The sequence below is a fragment of the Pleurodeles waltl genome, chromosome 2_2 (assembly GCF_031143425.1).
Source record: "Pleurodeles waltl isolate 20211129_DDA chromosome 2_2, aPleWal1.hap1.20221129, whole genome shotgun sequence".
Lineage (NCBI taxonomy): Eukaryota > Metazoa > Chordata > Amphibia > Caudata > Salamandridae > Pleurodeles > Pleurodeles waltl.
Window position 1 is genome coordinate 302,152,409 of NC_090439.1, and position 24,966 is coordinate 302,177,374.

A 24,966-nucleotide genomic window follows, 5' to 3' on the forward strand; every position below is an offset into this window, starting at 1 on the left:
CAAAGTTTCAATCCTAACAATAATCAGCAACATAGTCAGTTTGTAAAATAAGCATTTATATTCAAATGATCATGCAATCTGAATGTGTATATTTTCAGGAAAAAGGTGCAAACTATAACGCTATAAAGAAGAAAGAATCATAAGTAGACTGGTTAATATACACATAAAGAAATGTCTATATTCGAAATAAGTTTGGAAACGGAACGGGGAATTTCCAAGAGGAAAGTGTCAGCATTAAATGATTCATTTTACGGTTCACAGGATAGGCACGAGTGCTCAATCATAAAGCACAAAACCTTGGGCAGGGGAAATCAGCAGAGTAAAGAAGACATATTCGCTCAGCGAAGTCAGGACAGGGTCTGTCTAAATATTCTACAAAACACATAATTAATACGTGGGAGAAAGTTCTGGAAGTCTCTCCACATCGCTTCCCACCAAATGATCCAACCAGCTGCTGTCGCTCTCTGAGAGCAAGTAGACTCCCTCGTTTCCCAGCTCTGGACAAAGAAACACACATCTGCGCAACCTTGGATACATCACTGTTCTGATGTCCCTGGTACAAGAGGATTTCTATCACCACCGTGGTCTTCGTGTCCACAGCCAACTTCCAATTAATTCCCAGCTATCAATACAGTAACAATAATTATATTCTATTTAATGAGAAACTCAAAAGACACCTGCAGAAGGAGAAGAAAACATGAGACTTGCAGAGCATTTTATAAACATGAAATCCATCAGGACTTGGAACTAGTTACAAGTTAGGCCAACTTTAGAAAAATATGTTTTCCAAACAAGTGCAGTTAGCATGAAAAGTGCACAGATTACATTTTGATAATGTTTGTGTTAAACACACATTGAGTATAATTTACATATAAATGCATGGAGCACTTAGTTACACAGATCCACATGCATTGATACATTCAACTTACGACATAATCATCCAATTTCATTAGAAAAGATACAACACTTCCAGCCTTAGTAATTGGTGTACTATTTCAATAACGTGGCTCATTTAGGGAACTTCCAGAGATGGGCAGTAATTCAGGCGATTGCACTTCAGATTACTCTCTTCTTTTACTCCTACTAGTCCTGACATTGTGACTTTTATTTCCACTCACAACACTTTGCTCAGAATCCTACAATCACTCCTTCACTCCTGCTGGTCCTCTAGTTAAGCTACATCGCCAATCAAAGATTTCATTACATCTGGACAATCTATGCAAATGCCACGTCTCGTCATTAACCAATGTAACAGAGTCAAGAAACATTTGTTCCACCTAATATGGTTTAGAAAACTTCCTGACACCCTTTCAAGTTTGATCTGCTTTTTCTCAAGGATAGAGTCTCCAATTACGGACAGTTCCACACAACATGCTTCCATCCAAACTGGTCTCTATAGTTAGATATGTTTGTGCAACAATTGTTTGAATTGTAAAGTGTTACAGTGCAGTATCAAATACAGTACCCGGTTACGATTAACAGTACCTGGGTTCATCAAATAATGCAGTAATGCAGTTGCACCAAAGCGATAGTAAACCACACTAAACAAGGAAAAGGTCCGCATGGCAAATGCATGTCCATCCCTGAGACGCAGGTTTAGCTGAAAACTTCCAATCTGGAGTGAAAGGAGGCATGGGGTGATAGCAACAGAAAGAGGGTTAAATAAAGTACATATTCGCCCCCAGACTCTAGCAAAAGTCAGAACGGTACAATCAACATTGATCTTATAATAATGGAAAGAATTTAAAAATCAACAGTAGTAAATGGAAGTTCTCTGAGTACTACTTCACCTTTAAAATGCTAACAAACATGCAAGCAGACACAGTAGCAGATTGGAATTGTCAGAGCTATCAATAGGCCATCCTTCTTACTGTAATAGAATAGTAGGAGAAACATATAACAAATGTAACTCCTAGACCCACACATCTCAAGAAAAGGTCCCTAAATGTTTTCAATTTTTGAGATTCACCTTTCAGGCTGTAAATTCGAGGCTTACTTTGACTTAGGTAGGCTGCATTCCATTCCTCCAGGTGAGTGGGGAACAGCCCACAATGTTCCAGGAAGGTGAAGATTTCTGTGGCTTCATCTGCTCTCTATAGTGCGTACGGTCTGATGTTCATTGACCGATGTGTCAGCTGGGCTGTCATTCAAAGGATTCCACAATCAGAGACAGAGAACTGTGAGATTGGCAGAAAGGGTAATCCTCCATGTTTTTGTTACAGTAACATGTTGTGTCAGCCCTAAACAAGCCCCTGTCTGCTACATTTTTTGCTTTTCAGTGAATAGTTTTGATAAATCCTTTTCTTTGAACACTAAATTGGAGGGAACGTTTCTAATCCAGAAAAAGGATTTTGTAGTACACCACTTCTCACTAAATTCATGCAAAACATTGTGGCCTAGATCTTCCAATTTCCTATTGTCCTCTTCGCACAGTTGGGAAGGGTAGGGAGTTGAAGAAGTTAGGGGTGAACAAACCACTAGCTGACAAGGTTATCACCAGTATGGCCAAGTCGGGTCCTTTCACCCATTGAGTGGAAAATGGGATGGAACAGTAGAACCAAGTTACCATCCAATGTGATGGACAGACTACAAAATTCTATTACTATTTTATGTGCTCTACCTAGTGCAATTTGCCATTTTAGCTCAAATGAAAATTAGTAATACATATTGCAAAGCTAACAAATGTCATCTCATTGCCCCTTTAGTTGGGTATTTTATTTTATAATAATGTAAAACAATACCAGAATGTTGGAAGCTCCATTGAAGACAAACAAGTTGCTCAGAGATCTAAATGGCTGTTATAAGCTCTCTGTTACAACATTCCTATGTTTGTCTTTCCGTTTCTCCCATTTTAATTTAGATCATCCTACCTTCCAGGGGCTGCTCCTCCATTAAGGGTGGTGGAGCGTCGCCACCCTCTCCTCGCCCGCGGCAGCTGCAAAACCTTTTTAAGAAAACATTAATAAACTGTGTTTATTATTGTTTTCTTGAAAAGGGGTGGGGTCACGGGGTTGACAAGCATTTGTCAGCAAAGAGCACTCCCCTCAGAGCACATATGTGTTTGGCCAGACGTCTCGGGCTGACCAAACACACATGCAAGGTAGGCTTTCTCCAGTCCAGCAACACAGTTGCTGGGCTGGAGAGAGCCTGCTCAGGCTCCCATTCTGCCTGGGAGTGCCCTGGCTGGGTTCTCCCAGCCAATCCTGACACTGCTCTGAGCAACGTCAGGATTGGCCACAGGGCAGGCTGGGAGCCTGTGCCTGCAGTCAGCAGAGAAGAAGCAGATGGAGCGGCGCAGCGAGGGAGATAAGTGTCATTTATTACAATTTTAATTTACCCCCACTCGTGCCCCCCTTCTATGCCCCCCCGAGCTGCTCCTGCTATCCTCACTGGGTGTAATGTTCTAATAGCCTTATAGCCCTAATGCCTCAGGCTATATCTGTTGTTAATGATCTTCTCTCTCATTATAGGGCCTCACCTGCGAACTATGCCTTTGGTTCAGGGCCTTTAGCAACCGTTATAGCCCTCAGCAGTGTGCTATAAGGCTATATTAAGATTTTCTTGAAAAGATAATGAACAATAAACAAAGATACATGAAAAAGTATTAGCCTAGAGTCTCACCAACATATAGTAACAATTCCTCTGAGTACAAAAAGTAGAAAAAAATCATATTATGGATCTTTAATTATTAATTTTACTAAATAACAAATAACTTGATATATTTATATTAACAGAATCAATAACAAAAATAACCTATTTGGCTTTTAATTCAAATATCGCGCATCACAGTGTTCACAAGGAGGAAGCAATGGCTGGTATGGGAACACCAGGCCACTAGGTGAGAGAACAATACATTGAGATACCTAGCAAGACGTGCATAGGTTTAGGTTGCCTAATATTTCCTTGTCGAAATCCCACAAGTGGATTCTTCACTCGTTTTATCACTAGCACCCGAAATTACAGGATTTGCCCTTGCCATTTAACTCTGAATCTAGCCAAGGGAGTCTCGGTGCTCGAATATTGTGCTGCATGTCCTTTCTTGCACACTCTTTTCTTACTAAGTGCACTACCCCTTAGTGAAAACGAGGCCTGGTGTAATTGGTTGCTAACATGCTCTTTCCAGAGCAGGGCCTTTTTTACGTAGGTCCAGTGGGCCAGTCCATGACAGATGTTCAACTTTGCCTCTGAAAATGAAATTGTTTGCAGTTAGGTTCATCAAATGTAAATATACCTAATGTGCCTACCCTGAAAATCAAGCATGGATCTTTCTCTTCTGGACCTAAGTTGAACACCTCTTGTCTAAAGTGTCAACTCTGTAATTCAAGACGTCCAGAAACAATATTTTTAAATGGTAATCTCGCAGAGGATTAAAGGCTGAGTCGGCTGTGCCGAAATTCGAACCGACAAAGCTCCATCTATGCACCTAGGATCTGGAACAATGGATCAAAATGCCCATATGGTTCGTCGAAGAAAATCTGTGTGCACGCCAATCAAAGTCTAAAATGTTTTCTTGCCAAAACAAGATAAAAATGGTCTGTCAGTTAAAGAGCACACCAAGGCAAGTGTGCCAATCGCTGCTAGTGTTCCCAACGTTCAGTATATACAGGGAGTGCAGAATTATTAGGCAAGTTGTATTTTTGAGGATTAATTTTATTATTGAACAACAACCATGTTCTCAATGAACCCAAAAAACTCATTAATATCAAAGCTGAATATTTTTGGAAGTAGTTTTTAGTTTGTTTTTAGTTTTAGCTATGTTAGGGGGATATCTGTGTGTGCAGGTGACTATTACTGTGCATAATTATTAGGCAACTTAACAAAAAAAAATATATACCCATTTCAATTATTTATTATTACCAGTGAAACCAATATAACATCTCAACATTCACAAATATACATTTCTGACATTCAAAAACAAAACAAAAACAAATCAGTGACCAATATAGCCACCTTTCTTTGCAAGGACACTCAAAAGCCTGCCATCCATGGATTCTGTCAGTGTTTTGATCTGTTCACCATCAACATTGCGTGCAGCAGCAACCACAGCCTCCCAGACACTGTTCAGAGAGGTGTACTGTTTTCCCTCCTTGTAAATCTCACATTTGATGATGGACCACAGGTTCTCAATGGGGTTCAGATCAGGTGAACAAGGAGGCCATGTCATTAGATTTCCTTCTTTTATACCCTTTCTTGCCAGCCACGCTGTGGAGTACTTGGACGCGTGTGATGGAGCATTGTCCTGCATGAAAACCATGTTTTTCTTGAAGGATGCAGACTTCTTCCTGTACCACTGCTTGAAGAAGGTGTCTTCCAGGAACTGGCAGTAGGACTGGGAGTTGAGCTTGACTCCATCCTCAACCCGAAAAGGCCCCACAAGCTCATCTTTGATGATACCAGCCCAAACCAGTACTCCACCTCCACCTTGCTGGCGTCTGAGTCGGACTGGAGCTCTCTGCCCTTTACCAATCCAGCCACGGGCCCATCCATCTGGCCCATCAAGACTCACTCTCATTTCATCAGTCCATAAAACCTTAGAAAAATCAGTCTTGAGATATTTCTTGGCCCAGTCTTGACGTTTCAGCTTGTGTGTCTTGTTCAGTGGTGGTCGTCTTTCAGCCTTTCTTACCTTGGCCATGTCTCTGAGTATTGCACACCTTGTGCTTTTGGGCACTCCAGTGATGTTGCAGCTCTGAAATATGGCCAAACTGGTGGCAAGTGGCATCGTGGCAGCTGCACGCTTGACTTTTCTCAGTTCATGGGCAGTTATTTTGCGCCTTGGTTTTTCCACACGCTTCTTGCGACCCTGTTGACTATTTTGAATGAAACGCTTGATTGTTCGATGATCACGCTTCAGAAGCTTTGCAATTTTAAGAGTGCTGCATCCCTCTGCAAGATATCTCACTATTTTTTACTTTTCTGAGCCTGTCAAGTTCTTCTTTTGACCCATTTTGCCAAAGGAAAGGAAGTTGCCTAATAATTATGCACACCTGATATAGGGTGTTGATGTCATTAGACCACACCCCTTCTCATTACAGAGATGCACATCACCTAATATGCTTAATTGGTAGTAGGCTTTCGAGCCTATACAGCTTGGAGTAAGACAACATGCATAAAGAGGATGATGTGGTCAAAATACTCATTTGCCTAATAATTCTGCACTCCCTGTATTATGTCGCCTAGGTTTTTGCTACAGATTGATCAATATCAATGGATATGTTATTGTTACTTCTTTAGCCCTGAAGATGGAGAAATTCGTGTCATGAGTGTGCCTTTTTGGAGTTCAGATGCCATCACGATGTGCTACGGGGGCGAAATGTTAAGGAAGAGAAATGCTTCATAAAACGTGAACAGTACAACCTTCTAACAACATGGGAGGCACGGAATCGATGTGCTGCATGAAAAAGGAGTATCGGGAGGTTAGTCCCGAGGAGAAAGTCTTGATTTCTGTACACTTTCCTGATGGGCCCAGCAGAACTACAAGGTAAATAATTTTCGATTTCACTTGAGGTTGCATGTTACATAATTCACGCTTTGCTGCTAAATCATCATACCATATATTAACAATAAAACAGAATTTACTTTAATTCATTTTACCAAAGTTCATCAACTTGCAAGCATATTTGTATTTACCATAAATGCTAAACGATGTAGGTTTGCTATTTTTTAAAATTAATTTCATGTTTCTATTTAAAACATCTTCAATATACATTATGATGTATCACTTTATAGAAATAAAATCAGTTATTTACCTTAGCAACTAAGAAAATAATAAAGTCTAAGAAAAAAAACTACATGCAAGTTCAGTCTAATGAATTTCAAATATCTCTCAGGGTGTAAATTATCAGCAATACCATTCTGAATACTTAATTATAAGGTTTTCTTCCTCGTAACTTCTTGCAATAGATATGCCAAGGGTTCAATAAAGCCTCTTTTCTTGTTCACCTCCATCTGCAACTTTTCTGTCCCCCAAAATGTGTTAGTGCTTTATTGTTCCATACATAGACATTGATTACGATTGCAGGACAAACTTCCAATCCCAGTGCAAGCAGGAGTTTGTGCAGAGATTGGATTTCATGTTTTTGTGGAACTGCACTACTGTAGTTTTCTCCTGGCAAACTGTGGCAGGTCTACTGAAATTTATAGGGCAAAAATGTGTGGAAAAATTCAGGCAATGTAGAATAATATAATACAAGCACCTTTTGCGTGTTATTACTTATTTTCCCTTGTCAATAGCCTAGAATTTCGCCAAAAACTGAACAAGAAATATGGGGCTAGATGTATCTAGCGTTATTGCATTCGCAAACGGTGCGAATGGGCGTTTGCAAATGCAAAAATGCCTTTCAGTATGCATGAAAGCTATTCATTATGCAATTTTAAGGAATCGCTAAAATAGTGATTCATTAAAATTGCGAGCCCGTTTAGAGAATCGCAAATTGCGATTCTCTAAATAAGAAATCACAAATAAGGAATCCTTATTTGCGATTTCTAAGCCACATGTATCAAGCTTTTCCTTAATGCGAATTGGGCATTAAGGAATTGCTATTACCACCAAGTTGAACTTGGTGGTAAGCATTTGCAAATTAAAAAAATGCATGAAAAATGAATTTTTCAAATTGACATGTAACGCACACATGCCACTTTGGCATGTGTGCGACTTACATGTCCTTAAACAAAATCTTGGGGTGCAGCAGAGGGGGCCTTAGGTCCCCAGCACCCTGGGTTTTGCATTTCCCAAATTTGCGAATTCCAGTTAGGAATTTGCAATTTGGGAAATGCAAAAAATTCGCAAATATGGGCCTACAGGCCCATAGGTGCGAATGGGGCCGGTATCACAATTTGCGATTCGGTAATAGCATTTGCGATTTTTAAGAAAATATGATACATACCATTTTGCGATTCAGAAATAGCAATTTCTTAAAAATCGTTATTAGATAATTGCAAAATGGTTTGTTGATACATCTAGCCCATGGACTAGATTTACAAAGGAAGTAAAACACACATCACTCTCCCATCAATATCTTATGAATTGATTAATCCGGTATAACACCGTATTAAACACACAGTGGTTGGCCTTGATGAGATTTATTCACTATTTGGAGGAATTCTGAGAATTTGATAGTTACATCAAGAGGAGACCGTATAAGATTTATATACATCATCCTTTTATATCTTTCAGGACATTTCCTATATCGTGCAGAGATTTATTCTGAACATTAATTTCTCTATTTATTGGAAACAAATTATCAGAGAAAGTGTTTGCTGTGAAAAAGGACTGTATGTTGAGTTGCATAATATATGATGGTATATATTTATGTTTTGATTATGGTAGATGGACATTTCTGTTTTTACGTGTTTTTATATATGGATGTCAGTATTTGTTAGTCCGGCGTTTTTGATTTTGTCTTTTGTTTTGGTTTTATATGTTTATCTGTGTTGTGTTGCAGCTTTATGTGTCATTATATATATTGTATATAAGTTGAATTATTGATTTTTGTTTTTTGCCTTTAGGGGGAAATGTTTCATAATATATCTGTTGTGATTAATTTTATTTACATACATTTGTGTACTAATAAAACCACTGTGTGTTTAATGCTGTGTTATACCGGATTAATCAATTCGTAAGATATTGATGGGAGAGTGATGTGTGTTTTACTTCTATAGTATTTCCCTGGATCTCTCTCCTTATTAGATTAGGGACCCTTTATTGTTTTTGTCTAATTGCTAGATTTACAAAGGTACATTTACATGTGTGAATGTAACCATGTGTTAATCTACTACTACATGCAGGTGTAACACTCCACTTTTTTGCTGTTTACCATTTCTGAGTGGAAATGTACACCTAGGTGTAGACGTACATTTTTCCACCCTCTCCAAGAGGAAGTGGAGACTTCTAGAACAGAATTTATGAATTGTGAAGTTACTAGTACTAACAATTCACCTGTTCAGGGAGATCTCCACGACGAGAATGGATATCTCCCTATGGGAAAGAATAGGATATTTAATTACGTATTTATTTAAAATATTTTAATGTATAAAATACATTTTAAATATTTATTAACCTAGAACTAATAAAATACAATGATGCCACACACCAACCCATTATATTAAATGTGTATTATAATATAAAATAATGCACATACATTCATTTTATTTATGATTATTACTTCTCTGAACAATATGTTAAATAAAAATGGTTACCCGTCTTACTAACATTGTTATTTTGGTTTAGATTTTTGCAAAATTGGTTACAAGTTATAAAAAAGTAATGACATTTTAACTCTTTTTTTTAATTCAAAAAGTTTAAAAGTTTAATTTATTTTTCAAATTGTGTATTACATTTTTTAAAAGTATACATATAGTAATTATACATAATTATACTATATATAGCGATAGATAGATAAATAGTAGGCCACTGTGCCACTGCATCACACAGTCATGGAATAAAAAGATTTTTGTTTTGAAATCTTTGTGTGCTGGCACTTGGGACTATTACCTGTTCTGCAGTGCAGCCGATTTAAAGGAATTAAGGGTTTTCCATTATCCTACGAAATCAGCCAGGCTTTGTTTCTGAGGGACAGGAAGAGGATACAAAACTCTTGCATCCTTAACTTACTGACAATGCAGTGGCTTTTTGAGACTTTTACCACTGTCAAGGGGATTTTGCCCCCATTTTTTCAGAAACTCATAGCATGGAGAGGCTATCATGTAAATTATGAGGCTGCTGTGGTAAATTTGAGAAAACCTGGGTTCTTTGTTGTCCTAGCCTTTGAAGGATATTTCAAATCTGAAGTGTCTGCATTGATTAAGGCCTCTGAACCCATTCTATTAAGCAACATTGAGTTGTGGTTTGCCTAGCTGTTATAGTCTAATGGCAATTTCTACAGCGTTTACAATTAGTCAATTTTGGATCTAGATTTTCCATTTTTATTAGGGAGAAAATCCTTAGCTTTCAAACGGGAGGCAGTATTTCTGGTTAAGTGTGAGCTATAGCTGGTTTATATTTTAACTCTACATTTTAAATGTCATTCATCAAGTAATGTACAATTATTACATTAAAAATAGTTAAATAAAAAAGAAGGGACTGGTTAGGTGATTACCATGTTAGGTCAGCTGTGCCATGTTCCTTCCAGGATGTGGTTGGCATTCTGTCCCTCTGCCTTTATCACAGCTCAGGTACTTTTGCACTTAGGCACCCCTACCACAGTAGTGACAACATGATGATGGACCCAGAAATCACTTGTGTAACAATTTGTCCATGATGTGAGGCTCCAAACAGAGGATGTGCTTGTGGAGGCGGCCCTTCGCAACAATTGCTTTTGCACATACCCTATCCATTGATTGCACTTCCATGGAATGTCTTTGCGCCTTTTCTCCCATTGTTTTTTTTGAGTCATGTTTGGCCATGCAGGTGCAGTCCTCCACTGTCTGAGAGCTCTTTTCTCAGTTACCATATGTTATGCAGTGCTAAACAGCCCATCCCGCGACACCACAGAGAACCTGCAGACTAGATTTGAGAGTGCAGGTGAGGGACGACAGTTTTGGAATGGCAGTTCAATATAGAGAACCAGTGGTACAGGGCATATTGTGTATTGCATAAAGAGCTCCAGGGGTTTAGCAGAAAAGGCTCCACTTCAGTGGTGCAGGAGAGAAAGTATAGCTTTAAGAATGTATAAGATATTGCATGTATTGACAGATGTACGAGATATGACAAATCCTGGACTGCAGGAGAGAGATTAAAGGCTCAACTATGTAGGGGAAAGGCCACAGATGTAGGTGTACAGGAGAGCTAACACTGCTTTGAAAGATTAGGTGGGATGACAAAGTTACATGGGTGCAAGAGAGAAGACAAGCCTTCACAGGTGCAGCAAAGGTCACAGCTAACATATGTTAGAGAGCTGGCACAATTGTAGGGGTGTACAAGAGAGACTGTCAGCCAACCAGCTGAATCAGTGAGCAAGCTCGTTACAGGCACTGCACCCATACTGGGCCTGGCCTGTCTCTTTATGCATGCTTTGCAGTTGGCTATGCAGCCAATCTTCTTCCCTCATCCTAATGACTGCTGCCATTCCCTAAGCCTGGCATTACTGCAGTAGTGTTGGAGTGTACTCAGGGCAAGCATTCTTAGTATGTAGAAATGCTGATGGTGCCTACTCCAGTGCCTGAGCCAGATCAGGATGGTGGAGACCACGGCATAGGATGCACCTGACTTTATCCCGTGAGAAGATACAAGTACAGATAGGCAGCAGCCATGAAGAGCAGCTGCTGAGTCAGGTCTTAACCCTGTGACCTGCTCACTGTTAATACTGTGGTGTGTCATCTCATTTGGTGCCTCTTTTTTTTTTACTACTGCTGTCCCTATCCCTCCTTTCTCACATGTCTTATTCCCATGGTGTTTGCCCTCTCTCGATGTACTTTCCTTGATTTGCAGTGCTCCTAACTTCATTCTTCTACCATGAGAAGTCTCCATGGTAGTTGTCCCTTTCCCTGCCATTTTATTCCTATTCCTAATGTCCTTGTCGTTTACAACTCACACTGATGCCCCTACCCATATATAGTCCCTCCTAAGAGCCCTCCCTAAATATACCCCTCCTGAGGCCCTTGCCTAGGCACACCAATCCTAATGTTCCAGCTCCTTGTATAGCCTTTCCACAAGTATAGCACACCATGGATGCTACTCCACCAGATTCAGGACTGAACTTAAAATTGAAGCACACTTTCTCTCATCCCTAGCTCTGAAACCAACTGGACCACTTGCAGATAGGTTCGGCACTAGAGTCGATGGCAGGAGGTGGCCCTCAGCTAAGCTCTGCAGCCTCTAAAGTGAACTTTATGCCCAGATATTTATTCTTTTTTACAAATTCAGCACTGTATGATCAACATTGCACTCTAGAGAAAAAAACCTTTGCACACACATCTTATCATAAAATGTGAGCTTTAGTTCTTTTATACAACTTCTCTTCTGTTGCAGGTTTACCCGATGTTCACGCTAACATATCCTCTTTACATTAAAGAAAACGCTGCAGAACAGTGTAATAGATTAATTTTTGTTATGTATATTTCTCATAGGGGGTACTGTGTGATCCAAGAATTCAGCCCATAAACAGAAAGCCAACATTATAAAGTCCGAGTAGCCTCTTGAAAAGACAGCTACTTTGTGAATTTTAGGTTAAAATAAATTTGTGTAAAAATTAAAGAAAACTTTTTCTTGACAACATATAAATCATTCTTTTTATTCTCTTTGAATTACATTTACATATATAAAAGTTTTATTTCTGCTGCAGACGGAATCCTATTTGCCACTTTTGTGACGTACTGCACAATTTACAGATTTTAACAAAAAAGAGTTTTTTAAACAGATCAAAAGTCATTACAATCATTGAAAAATGGGTGCAAATAAGTTAACTTCTCAATTTTCATGTCTTGATTAGTGTAATCATGGGATTAAATAGATGATGACTTTGTCCAAATAGCACAAAGATTTTCAGTTAATGGAGTGGGGAATCGTATTTATGGGGAAAAAGCAGCTGCTGTGGATCATATTTTTCTAGGGGTCCTCTGTACAGAAAAGGCATAATAGTATGCACACATTTATTGGACACATAGGACTTGATTCACAAACTGCATTTTGTAGTGGGTAAATGAGTACTACATTAGTACAACTCTAATACTTCAAAATGCATTTCATACACCTACAGTTCAGAGACCTCTGACTGTCCTATCTTTTCTGCCTAGAGAGCTCTGCCACGGTTGCAGAGATCTCCAAACATGTAAGTATCTCACTCTGCAGTGAATGTGAGTGGGACAAAGGAAAGTGGTTGAAAAATGGGGAATACACTTTAGCTCCCTTTGTGTTACTATCTAGAGTGGATTCACAAACAGCCCAACTATTAGTCTGACCCAGACGTTTATTCAGCAGCCAAGCAGATGCACAAAATGGTTAAGTAAGAAAATGCCCCCTGATTAAAATTGGCATTTTCAAACTTACAATTTAAAAACCAACTTCACCAAAAGATGTATTTTTAAATTGCGGGTTCGGGGACCTTACATTTCATATCTCTAGCTGTCCCCAATGGGAAATTGCACTTAAAAGGTATCTAAAGGCAATCAATGTTATCCTATTGGAGAGATAGACCTTGCAATAGTGAAAATAATAATTTGGCAGTAGACCACCACCAGGACATGTAAAACACACCAGTACATGTACCTTTCAAATACACTGCACCCTGCCCAAGGGTCGCGCCTAATGCCTACCTTAGGGGTGCCTTATATGTACCAAAAGGGAAGGTTTGGGTCTGGCAAGTGGGTGCACTTCCTGGGTCAAAATGGCAGTTTAAAACTGCACACACAGACACGACAATGGCAGGTCTGAGACATGTTTACAGGGCTACTCATGTGGGTGGCACAATCAGTGCTGCAGGCCCCCTAGTAGGATTTGATTAACAGGTCCTGGGTATACGTAGTGCACTTTACTAGGCACTTACTAGTAAATCAAATATGCCAATCATGGAGAAACCAATAACCAATCCAATTTAGACAGAGAGCACATGCATTTTAGCAGGGTCAGCAGTGGTAAAGTGTCCAGAGTACTAAAGCCAACAAAAGCAGGTCAGAAAAAGTAGGAGGTGGGACGCAAAACATTTGGGGATGACCCTTCAAAAAGGTCCAGGTCCAACATTAATTAAATGAGTTTGACATCACATTTATAAATATATTTATTCATCATAACAATCACCCTGTGCCAGTATCTCCAAATGAGTTGCTGGTAACCGCGCAAGCCAGCTACTAATTCATACCGAACAAACAACTTCATTAAGAAAAAGTGCTCAAAAGTGGATTTATTTCTGGGTGTCTCTCCTGTATTGTGCCATTTTCTTTTCCCATCAATTTGACATCTTCCCTATTTGATCCCCCTCAAGCCACCAGTTTGCTGAAACACATTTGTCCATCAAGTTTGACTCCAGCTGCACCCCAGACAGAGCTACTTTCTCTTTTTACCAGATGAAAAATGTTTGTTCAAATATTCAAATCCAATACCACATGGGAACACTTAGTGATATCTTATACTGTCTGCCCTCAGCTTGTTGGTTTTGGGCTGGTGGCATTGTTGCCTTTACAGTGTGACAGGTTCTGTGTCTTGAAGCAGAAATCTGTGAAATTTTACAGACTAATTTCTCATCTTCTGCCTTGCCTCCTTCCCTATCCTGCCTAGTCTGTGCAATCTTTCAAGCTGAATCACAGGGTGGCCATCCCTAGAGAGAGAGAGATCATGAAAGGCCCACCAGAAAGGCAAAAAAAATCTCTACCATCTGATCCATCCTGCAGACCCTTAAATCTAATATTGTGCAAACAAGAACTGTTTTCCAAATCTTCACACTTTAAAGCTGCAGCATCAGCTTGGAAATGTTGGTTACCAAAAGTTGCTTCAAATAGGCACTCATTCCTTCCATATGTTCAACGTTTCCTTCCAAGTTAAGCATTCTAATGCCAATCAAATCAATACCAGATCAGTGGGTGTTGAGTTTAGAGCCTAGTTAAGAATTCAATTCTTGAATGTTTGTTGAAATACCACTTTTTTATTTCTTAACATAATTCAGACTAGTTAACTTGTAGACTGGCAATCAGGGCATCTGTTGTGAATGCCATTGTGTCAGCATTAAATGGGTGCTCCTTTCCCCAGCACTCCTTTCAGGGTCATAGCAGGCTAGGCCCTATCAATGGCAAAGTAAATCCTTTTTATGACTTAGTCTTTGGTGGAGTAGAAATAAGGCTATTATGGTGCAATTGGCAGAGACAGATTGGTAGTCAATTCACTTTACAGTTCCAGGAGCAACACATCATTTGGGATTGTGCAGAAGAGTGAGTTTGTGAGTATGGAGAGTTTCGAGGTACCTGTTGTTGGGTGGGCCTAGTCATTGGACATAGCTTGTGCTCATGCTGTGCAATCAGTGACTTTGCCTTATACATCCATGCATTAATCCTTTATTCCCCAAGGCCGCTCTATTACAGGGACTGCAGTTGCGATAGGACTTTGTCACATGCCTCCCCCAGGCCAAGTCTCCCAGTTTATGAGAGCCCCTAGCTGTATCAGAGCGTCATGGCACAATGCTCACACATTAGCTGCTTCCTGAGTAGTTCCCAGGTGAGGGCCTCAGCTCTTCAGTTGATGCGACAGTCTCCCGGACCTGCACAATTCACATCAACACACCATGGGTTGAAGGAGTCCACAAATGTGATCCAACATCCCTGGGTCCACAGACCACCTGCCACTCACTACTGGAAGGTACCCCAGGAGGATCCAGCTATCTTCATTGCATGTCCTAGTCGCATTCCACTATCTCAAGCTGCCCCTGCTGCCGCTGCCCTTGAACACATGTCCCTTCCTGTATAATTGGACATCTCAGTTTCTTGTGGGTATCATTGAGACCCTGCACCAAGGATTCCTGTTGTCGGTTCATGGACTCTCTGTACCAAATTGGGAAAGCCACCTATTGTTCTGGGATTGGTTTGTTTTTAATTTATTTCAGTCTTTTCTTAAGATTATTCACAAACTCACTATAAAAGGTGTCTTTACCATCGTCTTTAGTGCACTTTATCTAGTTCTCTTTATAACTGCACATGCACAGCACATAGTGGTGGGTCATAACAAGAGCGGGTTTTAATTAATTTAGATTCTTTATCCCCATTTCTTTACTACACCCTCATTAACAGCCATGAAATCTTTTATGCAGTCTGTTGCATTGTGCCTCAGTCCATCCAGTAGAGGAGTTGGGAAAAGAAAGTAAAAAGAAGACAAGAGTCTTATAGCTCTCTTTGCCTCCTATCTAGGAGGGGGTCGCGGGTATGTTTACACTTGTCCACTGGCCTCATTGCCATCAGGGCACGTCTGGTGACAGCTCCTTATGGCTCACAGAAGGTCGGGGGAGGCGTAATCAGTGTACCTCTTTTAGCTTATTTATCCATATGGGTCTACACTGGTGATCTATCAACTCTTGCCTCCCCTTGCGGAGCTTCTTGCTCATATACCATGGACTTCAATCACACATCTACCTCCTACTTCCCGGGACTCTCCTGTAGTTAGTTAACCAGTTGTACCTCAGACAACACATGTGAAATAAAGATCATCTAAATGAAGTGATGCTGAAGAAAGATTTATTTTAACTTCAGTTGATTCAGCTCTTTCACCACACTACGTGACTTCTCTCCAACCACTGATCCTCTTTCTGAATAATAACCACACCGCATCCTCGTCCTCCCTCAAGGTTCCATCTACAGGAGTTCCATGTAACCAGAAGGAGAGGGCATGAGATACCACATAGCTCCATCCTTTTAATAAACATAAGAGACATATAATAAACATCAAATACTTAACTCTACAACATGCAAACTATATATCCAACACTATATATATAATAGCATTTATGAGATTCTTATTGACAGAACCCTCAAAAGTAAGGATGCCATCCTACAGAATTCTTTAAGTAGCCCTCATTTTGAAAAATAACCACCCGCATTCTCATGATCCTCATGGTTTCATCTACAAGCATTCCATGGAACCTAAAGGAGAGGACACGAGATACCATATTATGTTAAACTTAAATCATGAAAACGTGCATACACAGTCAGACTCACTGTAGGAAATCGGGGTTTTAGTTGAGGGGGTGCAAATCCTTCTCAAGCACCAACCACAATCCTTGTCAGAAAGAAAAACATAAAAAGTTCCTAAATTAACCTGTTCCTAACCTTCTGGTAGCCAGGCACAAGTATCAGGCTTAACGAACGTAGAGGCAATGTGGAAGTATTTACGCAACATTTAAACAGTAATAAAGGAAGGAACCTCTGTTGCGTAGCGCAACACCACACAAGGACATTGCATCGTACTTCGCAGCTCCCCAGATCTGCTGCTGTGTGACACATCTCCTTGCCCAGACCGCGCATCCCCTCTGCTACATGATGCATCCTCAACACAGGATTCTGCATCTCTTTGCAAGCAGGACTTAAGGTATTCTTGTTCAGCGGGCCTCACTCGGTCCCTGTAGCTGCCCTCTGCTATCTCCCAGTTGGCCTAAACTTGTGACTTTGTCCCATCTGGTACTACCAGATAACCACAGTTGTTGCTTTGTGCTTTTTGGCACTATTTTCACTGAAATCGTTTAACTTCCATATCTCCAGTTCTACTGATTGGATTTTTGCTATTTTTGTCTTGATTTATTAATTAAATTGTACCCTATTTCCTAAATTGACATGGAATTTTCCTTGTGTTGTGTCTTCAATTTTTTATTGTTTGAAGTGCTGCATAAATACTTTACATATTGCCTCTAAGTTAAGCCTTACTGCTGTGTGCTAAGATACCAGAGGGTGGAGTGCAGGTTTATTTGGGGATTGATTGTGACAAGGATTGTGGTTGCTGTTTGGGTAGGGTTTCACCAATCTCAACCAGAAACCTAATTTCTTACAGTACACAAGTGTTTCAGCCTTGGATGATAGAGAACACAGAGACAAACTGCCTTAACAACTGGCAATAGTTCCTTTGATGCTCTGGGGTCAGGGTAAGGGAGAGGTTGACACCCTTCACTGACCCATCCTGCTCATTGGAAAACAGGAGGTTTGGGAGAGGCTCACTGTCCTATTCCACTCCATTTTCTGTCACCAGTGACTTCATATCTCTCAATATAGGGTTTGAGACGATTAACATGCAGTACCCTTAAGGAGTTCCTGGGGGTCTTGAGGTTACCAGGAAGGTGACCGCTCCCTTTCTCTCCTTCGCCTTGTAAGGCCCTGACCTTTGATCTTGTAGGGCCCTGGGCTCTACTGGCTCCATCAACCACACTTTTTGGTCAGGCTAAAACTTGACCAGAGTGGCCTTATGGTCATGCCAGAGCTTCATCACCTCCTGGCTGGCTTCCAGATTTGCAGAGGCCTTTTTTGCAGAAGCACTGCATATGATTTTTCAGAGCCAGCATTTGGCTGACTACATCCTTTGGGGGGATGGGCTTCATGGGAACTGTCACAGGAAGTCTGCTTTTGCAGAACTGTGCCTTGGGACAACAGAACGTCAGAAGGCAGGGGCATCACCACCTCTGGCAAATCAGTACTGTCATACCAAAATACCTGACTAGCTCACAGTGCATTATTTGCCCTCCTAACCTTACAGAGTGACAAGTAATTGTGGCAACCCAAAAGGCACAACACTGTAGCTCCCTCTCAGGGGACAGTGGAAAAACAGGTCAGTTTTTTCATACCACAGCAACAGTAATAAGACATAATGAAAGATCACAATATATTTATTGCAACTAAAGTAGTTTATTACAAAGCAAATTAGATGTAATTACAATACTGCGGCTATAATTATTAAAATTATAACAGCAGTTAGACAATTGTATAACACAAATAGTGCCATCATAATGCAAATCTAGTGGCCATGAGCCAACCTAGTAATGTTATGCACAGAAAGACTATTATTATTATTTGTGTTCTCTGGGAACGGAGAACCTCATACCTCTGTTTGTGTAGTTAAGCAGTCCTCATAGGTGAGTGCAAACCCAGTTTACACAGCCTGCATGCCCGGTAGGGTATGTGTTCCACGGATGAGTCAGCTCTGCTAAAATCCTCTTCTCTAAAAATAAACACTAGGGGGCCTAATTTATAATGTTACCTTGATACAGTGAAAAGCTACTGTGTTATGTCTATAGGATGCTGGGAACGATTGCTGGATGGACAGAAAACAACACCTGGTACTTGTTGTGCCCACTAAGCAGATGGAGAACGTATAGACAGAATTCCAAGCAAGTGGCTGCACAATAAGTTACATTACAGTGTGTTTCAAAATACTGGCATGAAAGAAAAAAAGTGCAATGTACAACACTGCAAAGCAAAGACATTGTGATTTCTAGAGTTCTAAGAAATGAGGCATAACTATAGTGAGCCCATGAATAGGCCTCATGACAGAACTTGCTCCTACCCCCTTTATCAAACAACAACCACAATCCCTGTCTTAACTGAAACAGCAATAAAGTGAAACACCCAACGCAAGAAAAATCTGAAAACAATTTTGCTAAATAGTGTAATATTTAATTAATTATTTGACACCAAAACGTCAAAAATGCAATCAGTAGAACTGGATTTGTAACTTTCTAGTGTTTTGAGTAAAAACTGGTTCCTAAAAGATCAAAGCGCCAACCAGAGGACATCTAGTCACATGAGGTCAGGACAAAGCTGAGAGTTATGGCCAGCAGCAATGATGAGCATTTTGGATCCACAAACTGGATGGAGCCCGGTTTCGCCTTACTTTCAGAGTTAGAAGAAATTTTTAAAGAGAAATGTCTGAGAAGGTAGAGTTCAGCAGGGCACAGCAGATGGCGGTGTCCGAGGAGGGGAGCCACTGTATGAAGTTGTGGTGAAGATTTCTACATTCTGACTTATTCCGTTTTTGGAAGTCAAAAATCTCCATTAAGACAAAGCTTCATTCTGTAGCAAACTAAGGCTCCACAATGCCGGAAACCCTTTCTACAAGGAGCTTCTGAACAGGTTGTGCTGCTGCGGAGAAGAATGTAGTGGGAGGTACCGTGAAGTCAGGCTGACTGACAATGCCCTTCAAGTGGATTGGCAAGCAAGTAGGTAGTACTTTTTGGCAGAAAATGTTCTATGGCCCTACTTTTGTTTTTCCAAGGGTACAGGACTGGGTGGGTGCCACTTGGAGAGTAGAACTCACTTCTGGAATGGTCCAAGTGCAGAGTGTATGTAGTCAGAGCTTTTTGTGTCCCTGTGGCTCAGAACAGCAGGCCAGTCAACTAGCCCCTGGAGTCAATTCTGGTAGTCCTAGGTTCAAGCAGCAAAACAATCCTCCAGCAGCAGGGCAGTCCTCGGTGGGTTCAAGGCAGCCTTCAAGCAGCAGGGCAGTCCTCAGAAGTGCAGGGCAGGCCTTTTGAGTGTTCTCATCAGGTCCAGAACTGAACTGAACATTGAGTCTGAGGGTCCTATTTGTATTCCTGATGCCAGCTTTGAAGTGGATGAAGCCCCCCCCCCCACAAATGGTTCTGTAATTTCCCTGCCAGGCTCCAAAGGATCTATGGTGACAAAAGGCTAGTGTGAATTTCTTTGTAAGTGTGTTGAGGCAGCTCACTTAGCTTGTGAGTGGGGCAGGTAACAGCTCTACCCCTCCCATCTTGGCAGGATGGCCCATTCTGCCAGAACCTAGTTCCCCTTTGTCTCATTGTCTGGGAGGAATACACAAAGGTCAACTGCCACTCTAACCACAGTCATTTGACAAGGATACAGTCTACACACAGCAAATCGTTAGGACAAAAAATACCAACTTTGTAAAAGTGGCATTTTTCCAATTGTGACTTAAAGTCTGACTTTACCATTAAGGAGGATTATAAATTACAATTCTTTAGAGACCCATATGAACGTTATCACTTATAAAGTGTAATAAGGGAAGCTAATGTTATCCTATGGAAAAGGTAGGCCTCTCAGTAGTAATAATGAATTTTTCACTACCAGGAAATGTAAAACTTAAAAGTACCTGTACAACAATTTAAATACAATGGACCCTGCCCTTTGGGCTATTTAAGGCCTACCCTAGGGGTAACCTATATGTATTACAAAGGGAGATTTAGGCCTGGAAAAGGGGTTATGTTGAAAGGTCGAATTTACAGTTTAAAACTGCACACATGCGGCAGACCTGAGACATGTTTTAACAGGCTACGTAAGTGGATGGCACAATAAATGGTGTAGACCCACTAGCAGCATTTAATTTACAGGTCCTGGGTAAAAGTTGTTCCAGTTTACTAGGGACTTATAAGTTAATTAAATACAGCGGCAGCTGCTGCAATTCTCAAGGGGAGGGACTAGGCCGGGAATAAAACAATAAGAAGAATTTTAAAAACGTACCTCTTCCTGTCGCCGCGGTCTCCTGCCACCTCACTCGTCCCTTCTCTTAGTCTGGTGTCCCAGCATTCACCGGGACACCAGCACAGGCTCCCCAGCAATCATGGCACTGTTTTCATGCTAAACCTAGCATGAAAGCAGTGTCAGGATTGGTCTGAGTGGCTTCGATTGCTGCTCAGACATAATCCTGGGAGCTGTGCAGTTTTTCCAGCCCAGCTGTTCAACACAGCCGGACTGGAGAAACCTAGGTGTGCATGTGTGTTTGGCCAGCCTGAGTCAGTGCACTCTCTCCTAATCCCTCCTCCAACCTCCTGAGGCCCAGCCCACCACTCCCTGAACATACTGCTGGCTGAGCCAGCAGCTGAAAGATAAAACGATAATTTATTATCGTTTTATCTTTCAGCTACTGGCTTAGCCAGGGTGTGACACTTGAAGCAATTGCGAAGATTAAATATGCCAATCAGGTGTAGACCAAAACTACCATGTTTTAAGGAGTGAGCACAAGCACTTTAGCATTGGTTAGCAGTGGTAAGGTGCACAGAGTCCTAGAGCAAAGAAAAACAAATTTCAGCGAAAACAGGAGTAGAGTAGGCAAAATGTTTTGGGGGAAGACCACCCGAGGACTGACAGGTCTAATACTCACATTGCAAAGTTTTAATCTTGAAGAACTTTCTCGCTTGATTGGCAAGCTAAATAATGGGCCACCCACCATGAAGCTGTCCTCCGAGAATCCTACATCTTACCATTGATGCCTTGGGCTGATGTGTATGGTGGTACGGTGCAGCTCGGGTAATGTGTCTGGCCAAGCACAGGCAGTTGCCACCAACTATACCAGATCTGTCAAAGAAATCTCTTTGCACCCCACTTTAGGCCGGAAAGGATTATTGACAAAATGAAAAGCAGTAGTCTGTGAATGGGAAAGTCAGCTCATGGGGTGCTCCTGAAATGTTTGGTGATGGTACGTTCAACAAGTACAGACAAGTCCAAATTTATATTCTACTATACACAAATTTCTCGTATTGGGTACATTGTGAGATTGGTGACATGGTAAGATTTCACACAAATAATAATTTAAGCCAGGACCTTAAGAATGGGAGAACAACTTCCACCAGTAACAAAAATGCACAGTCAATAATTTAATGTGTTATAAGCCAAAATGGAAGTCACTTCAACATCAGAGAGGGTCACTCACTATTGGCAGTGTGAGCCTGAGTGAGAAAACATGGCTGAAGCAGGTTACAGTTACACTGTTATACACAAATATCTAAAACGGTTGTCACATCAGAGTTGTAGTGTCCCCCCTATCGTTGCTTAGTAAGTTCATCTCCAGCCTCAACAGCTCTGTGATGACACACTGGAATATGCCACATAAATGTTTACTTCTGTGAAGGAACATCAATTCTGTCAAAATGTTGCTACTTATGCGCTTAGTGAGGAAGGAACTTTTCAAGTTATAACAAAACCAGAAATGGAATGACATGGACGTTAGATGTGCAATCCAAGCTGTAACTCAGCCTGGATTATGAATTCTTTAAACTATACTAAGCCCTAACAAAAAGATGACAAGACATTCAACAACTTCTATGTACTTACTCAGGGAGTTGGCCACAATTTTCACAGATGATAAACCCCATCAAGGATGTGAGAGCTCAAATCATCCAGGGTTTTTGTTCATCTGTCCACCAGGCATCACCTTAGACACAATGTTAGTGCTAGTGAGGTCTTATGGTCTCTCAGACTTCTGAGTGGAACAGATGGAGGCTGCCCTGTCCAAAATATCACTAATGGGTGAAACAGAAGGCTCATGTCTTCTAAAAGGAGAGATCATTGACCAAAGAAGATGAGGGAACTTGTGGAGAAAGAAATAGAAATGCTAGATATTTTAGAAAAGGTGCTAGATCCCACACCATAGGTCTCGCCAGCAGTGCCCACTGCCAAAACCAAACAACTGGGAGCTGCCTGACTCTTCATCAGTATGAAACTGCGCAGCAAAGCTATAAAGAGGGAGTTTCCAGAAGAAGGGGGTACATATTAATGGGCTATAAGAAAAAGTGCTCTTTTGGTGTACATTACTAAACTCCAAGTGCATGTAGTTTTTACCTCTAATAATTACTGTACAAGGGGCGGAGCTTGCCTTACAGCAAGATGGCCACGCACTAACAGAGCTCCGCGGATCACCATCCATCCTGCAGCCTGCAACACCGTAGATCCCCTGTGTTGTGCACCCCTGGGTACCGATGCATCTTTGAAGATCCTACGGCCACTGGGACCTGAGTTACGAGGCACGGAGACCCAGAGAGAGGCCTAGAGGGGGGGAGGCCCTGCTGTGATTGAAACCGGAGAGACCAGGAAGTGTCTTGGCAGAGCCGGGGCGCACAAGGCAGCCCGGATAGGTGAGCCGGCTAGGACTCAGGCGGAGGGGAGTCCTCCGGGATTGGGCTGGCCCACCACCTGAGAGACGAAAACGATGCTGATGCGGCCTGCTGGAGCAGGTGGAGGGCCCCAGTCGCTGCATTCATGGGTGCAGCCGGATGCGCCCCTGCCGGCGAGCGGGCCCGAACGGAACATGTAGCGGGGACAGCGGGAGGGTTGAGAGAATGTGGAGCGTCTTGAAGAGCAGAACAAAATCTGAGAGCGGCGTCTGGAGTCAGCTGCTGCAACTCGAGTGGCCTACTGGTGTGAGGAAGCACTACCCAGGCCCTCACAATAACACACCGGTAGTTGCCTTCTCTCGCCTGGACGGTTGCGGAGACGCCTGGCCCCCCGGCCATCATGGGCAAAAGTGTCAAGAACCAGCCCAAGCTCCATTTCGATCAAAGCAGAGCCAATAAATTACAGGAGGAGCAAATGGACACCCCGGGCCCTAGTGAGGGCTCCCCAAATACAGAAGCCGAGCCAGAACTGAAGCAGATGCTAGCAGCTATGCAGAAAAGCTTAGCCACAATCGATGGCAAAATCGATTTGCTGTCCTTCAGGATGGATAGAATGATTGAAATGTTTAATAAACATGCGGAGCTATTTGACATGGTGGAGAAACGCAAACCGGATATGGAAGATGATCACACAACTCTGACATCCAACCAATCTACCATGGACAAGACGCTAGCAGCTTTGCAGACGAACGGAACAATCTGCGCATAGTGGGTATTGCAGCATCCACTTCTATTGACAACATGGAGAAATATATCGAGCTCCTGCTCATTCAGCTGTTGGGTCACAAAGCTATTTCAGACATGTTCGTGGTGGAGAGAGTGCACCGATCGCTGGCGGCACGTCACCCTCTGGGGGCGCCGTATAGACCAGTAATAGGCAAATTGTTCAACTATAAGGATCAGGATGCTGCTTTGCAGCGAGCAAGAGACCTAAAGACATTACAACATGAAGGAATGGACATCTCTCTCTATCCTGATTTCACACAACAGGTCCAGGATGCGAGGTGCCAATTCATGCTGGTGAAACCAATTGCGGGAACTACAAATGGACTACTGCATGCTATATCCAGCCAAGCTGCAGGGAGTAGTGGATGGCAAACCAGTGCTATTTACGGACCACAAGCTGCTATCTCCGTTTTTGAAACAGTGGTTTCCTAAAGGAGGGCAACATTATACGACCGCCACGTACCTCCGTGGCAGGGGCGGACAAGAATGATCTTGAGTGAACAATACTGATGTTAATATTGGAGGGATCTATTAGAGATGCGGGTGGTACCTCTACATGGCCCAGGAAGTCACTCAGATAAGTTTAAATGTTCATGTAAATTTGAAATGCAGCTGACATCATGGATACATGAGTCTCCAGCTACTGATATGCAGGTTCTCTCAGCACCGCTGATGTGGGGGTAGCTGGGAGGGGAGAAACATTACCTATAGACATACAGACCCCGTAGTTACAGTGGGGGTAACTTCTGCACATGAAAAAGCATATTATATGTGAAGGTGGCTGGCTGGACATGGAAGAAGGGAGGTCAGGCAACATCCACCCCAACGTGTATTCCACTTGTCCTAGGGGTTGCACCATGGACCGCTGATTTGGTGGAGGCCAACGCCATGAGGTTGTTAACATGGAATGTTACAGGGTTGA

At 41.8% G+C, this 24,966-nt stretch overlaps 1 protein-coding gene across 1 annotated transcript in view; it reads left to right on the top strand.

Moving 5' to 3' along the window:
- Positions 1–24,966, top strand: part of OTULIN (OTU deubiquitinase with linear linkage specificity) — a 337,117-nt gene that overhangs the window by 59,843 nt on the left and 252,308 nt on the right. The window contains exon 2 of the mRNA XM_069219764.1: positions 6,235–6,481. Within this exon, the coding sequence (XP_069075865.1) occupies positions 6,369–6,481 (113 nt within the window). The 5' untranslated portion in view covers positions 6,235–6,368. The remainder of the gene's footprint in view (positions 1–6,234; positions 6,482–24,966) is intronic.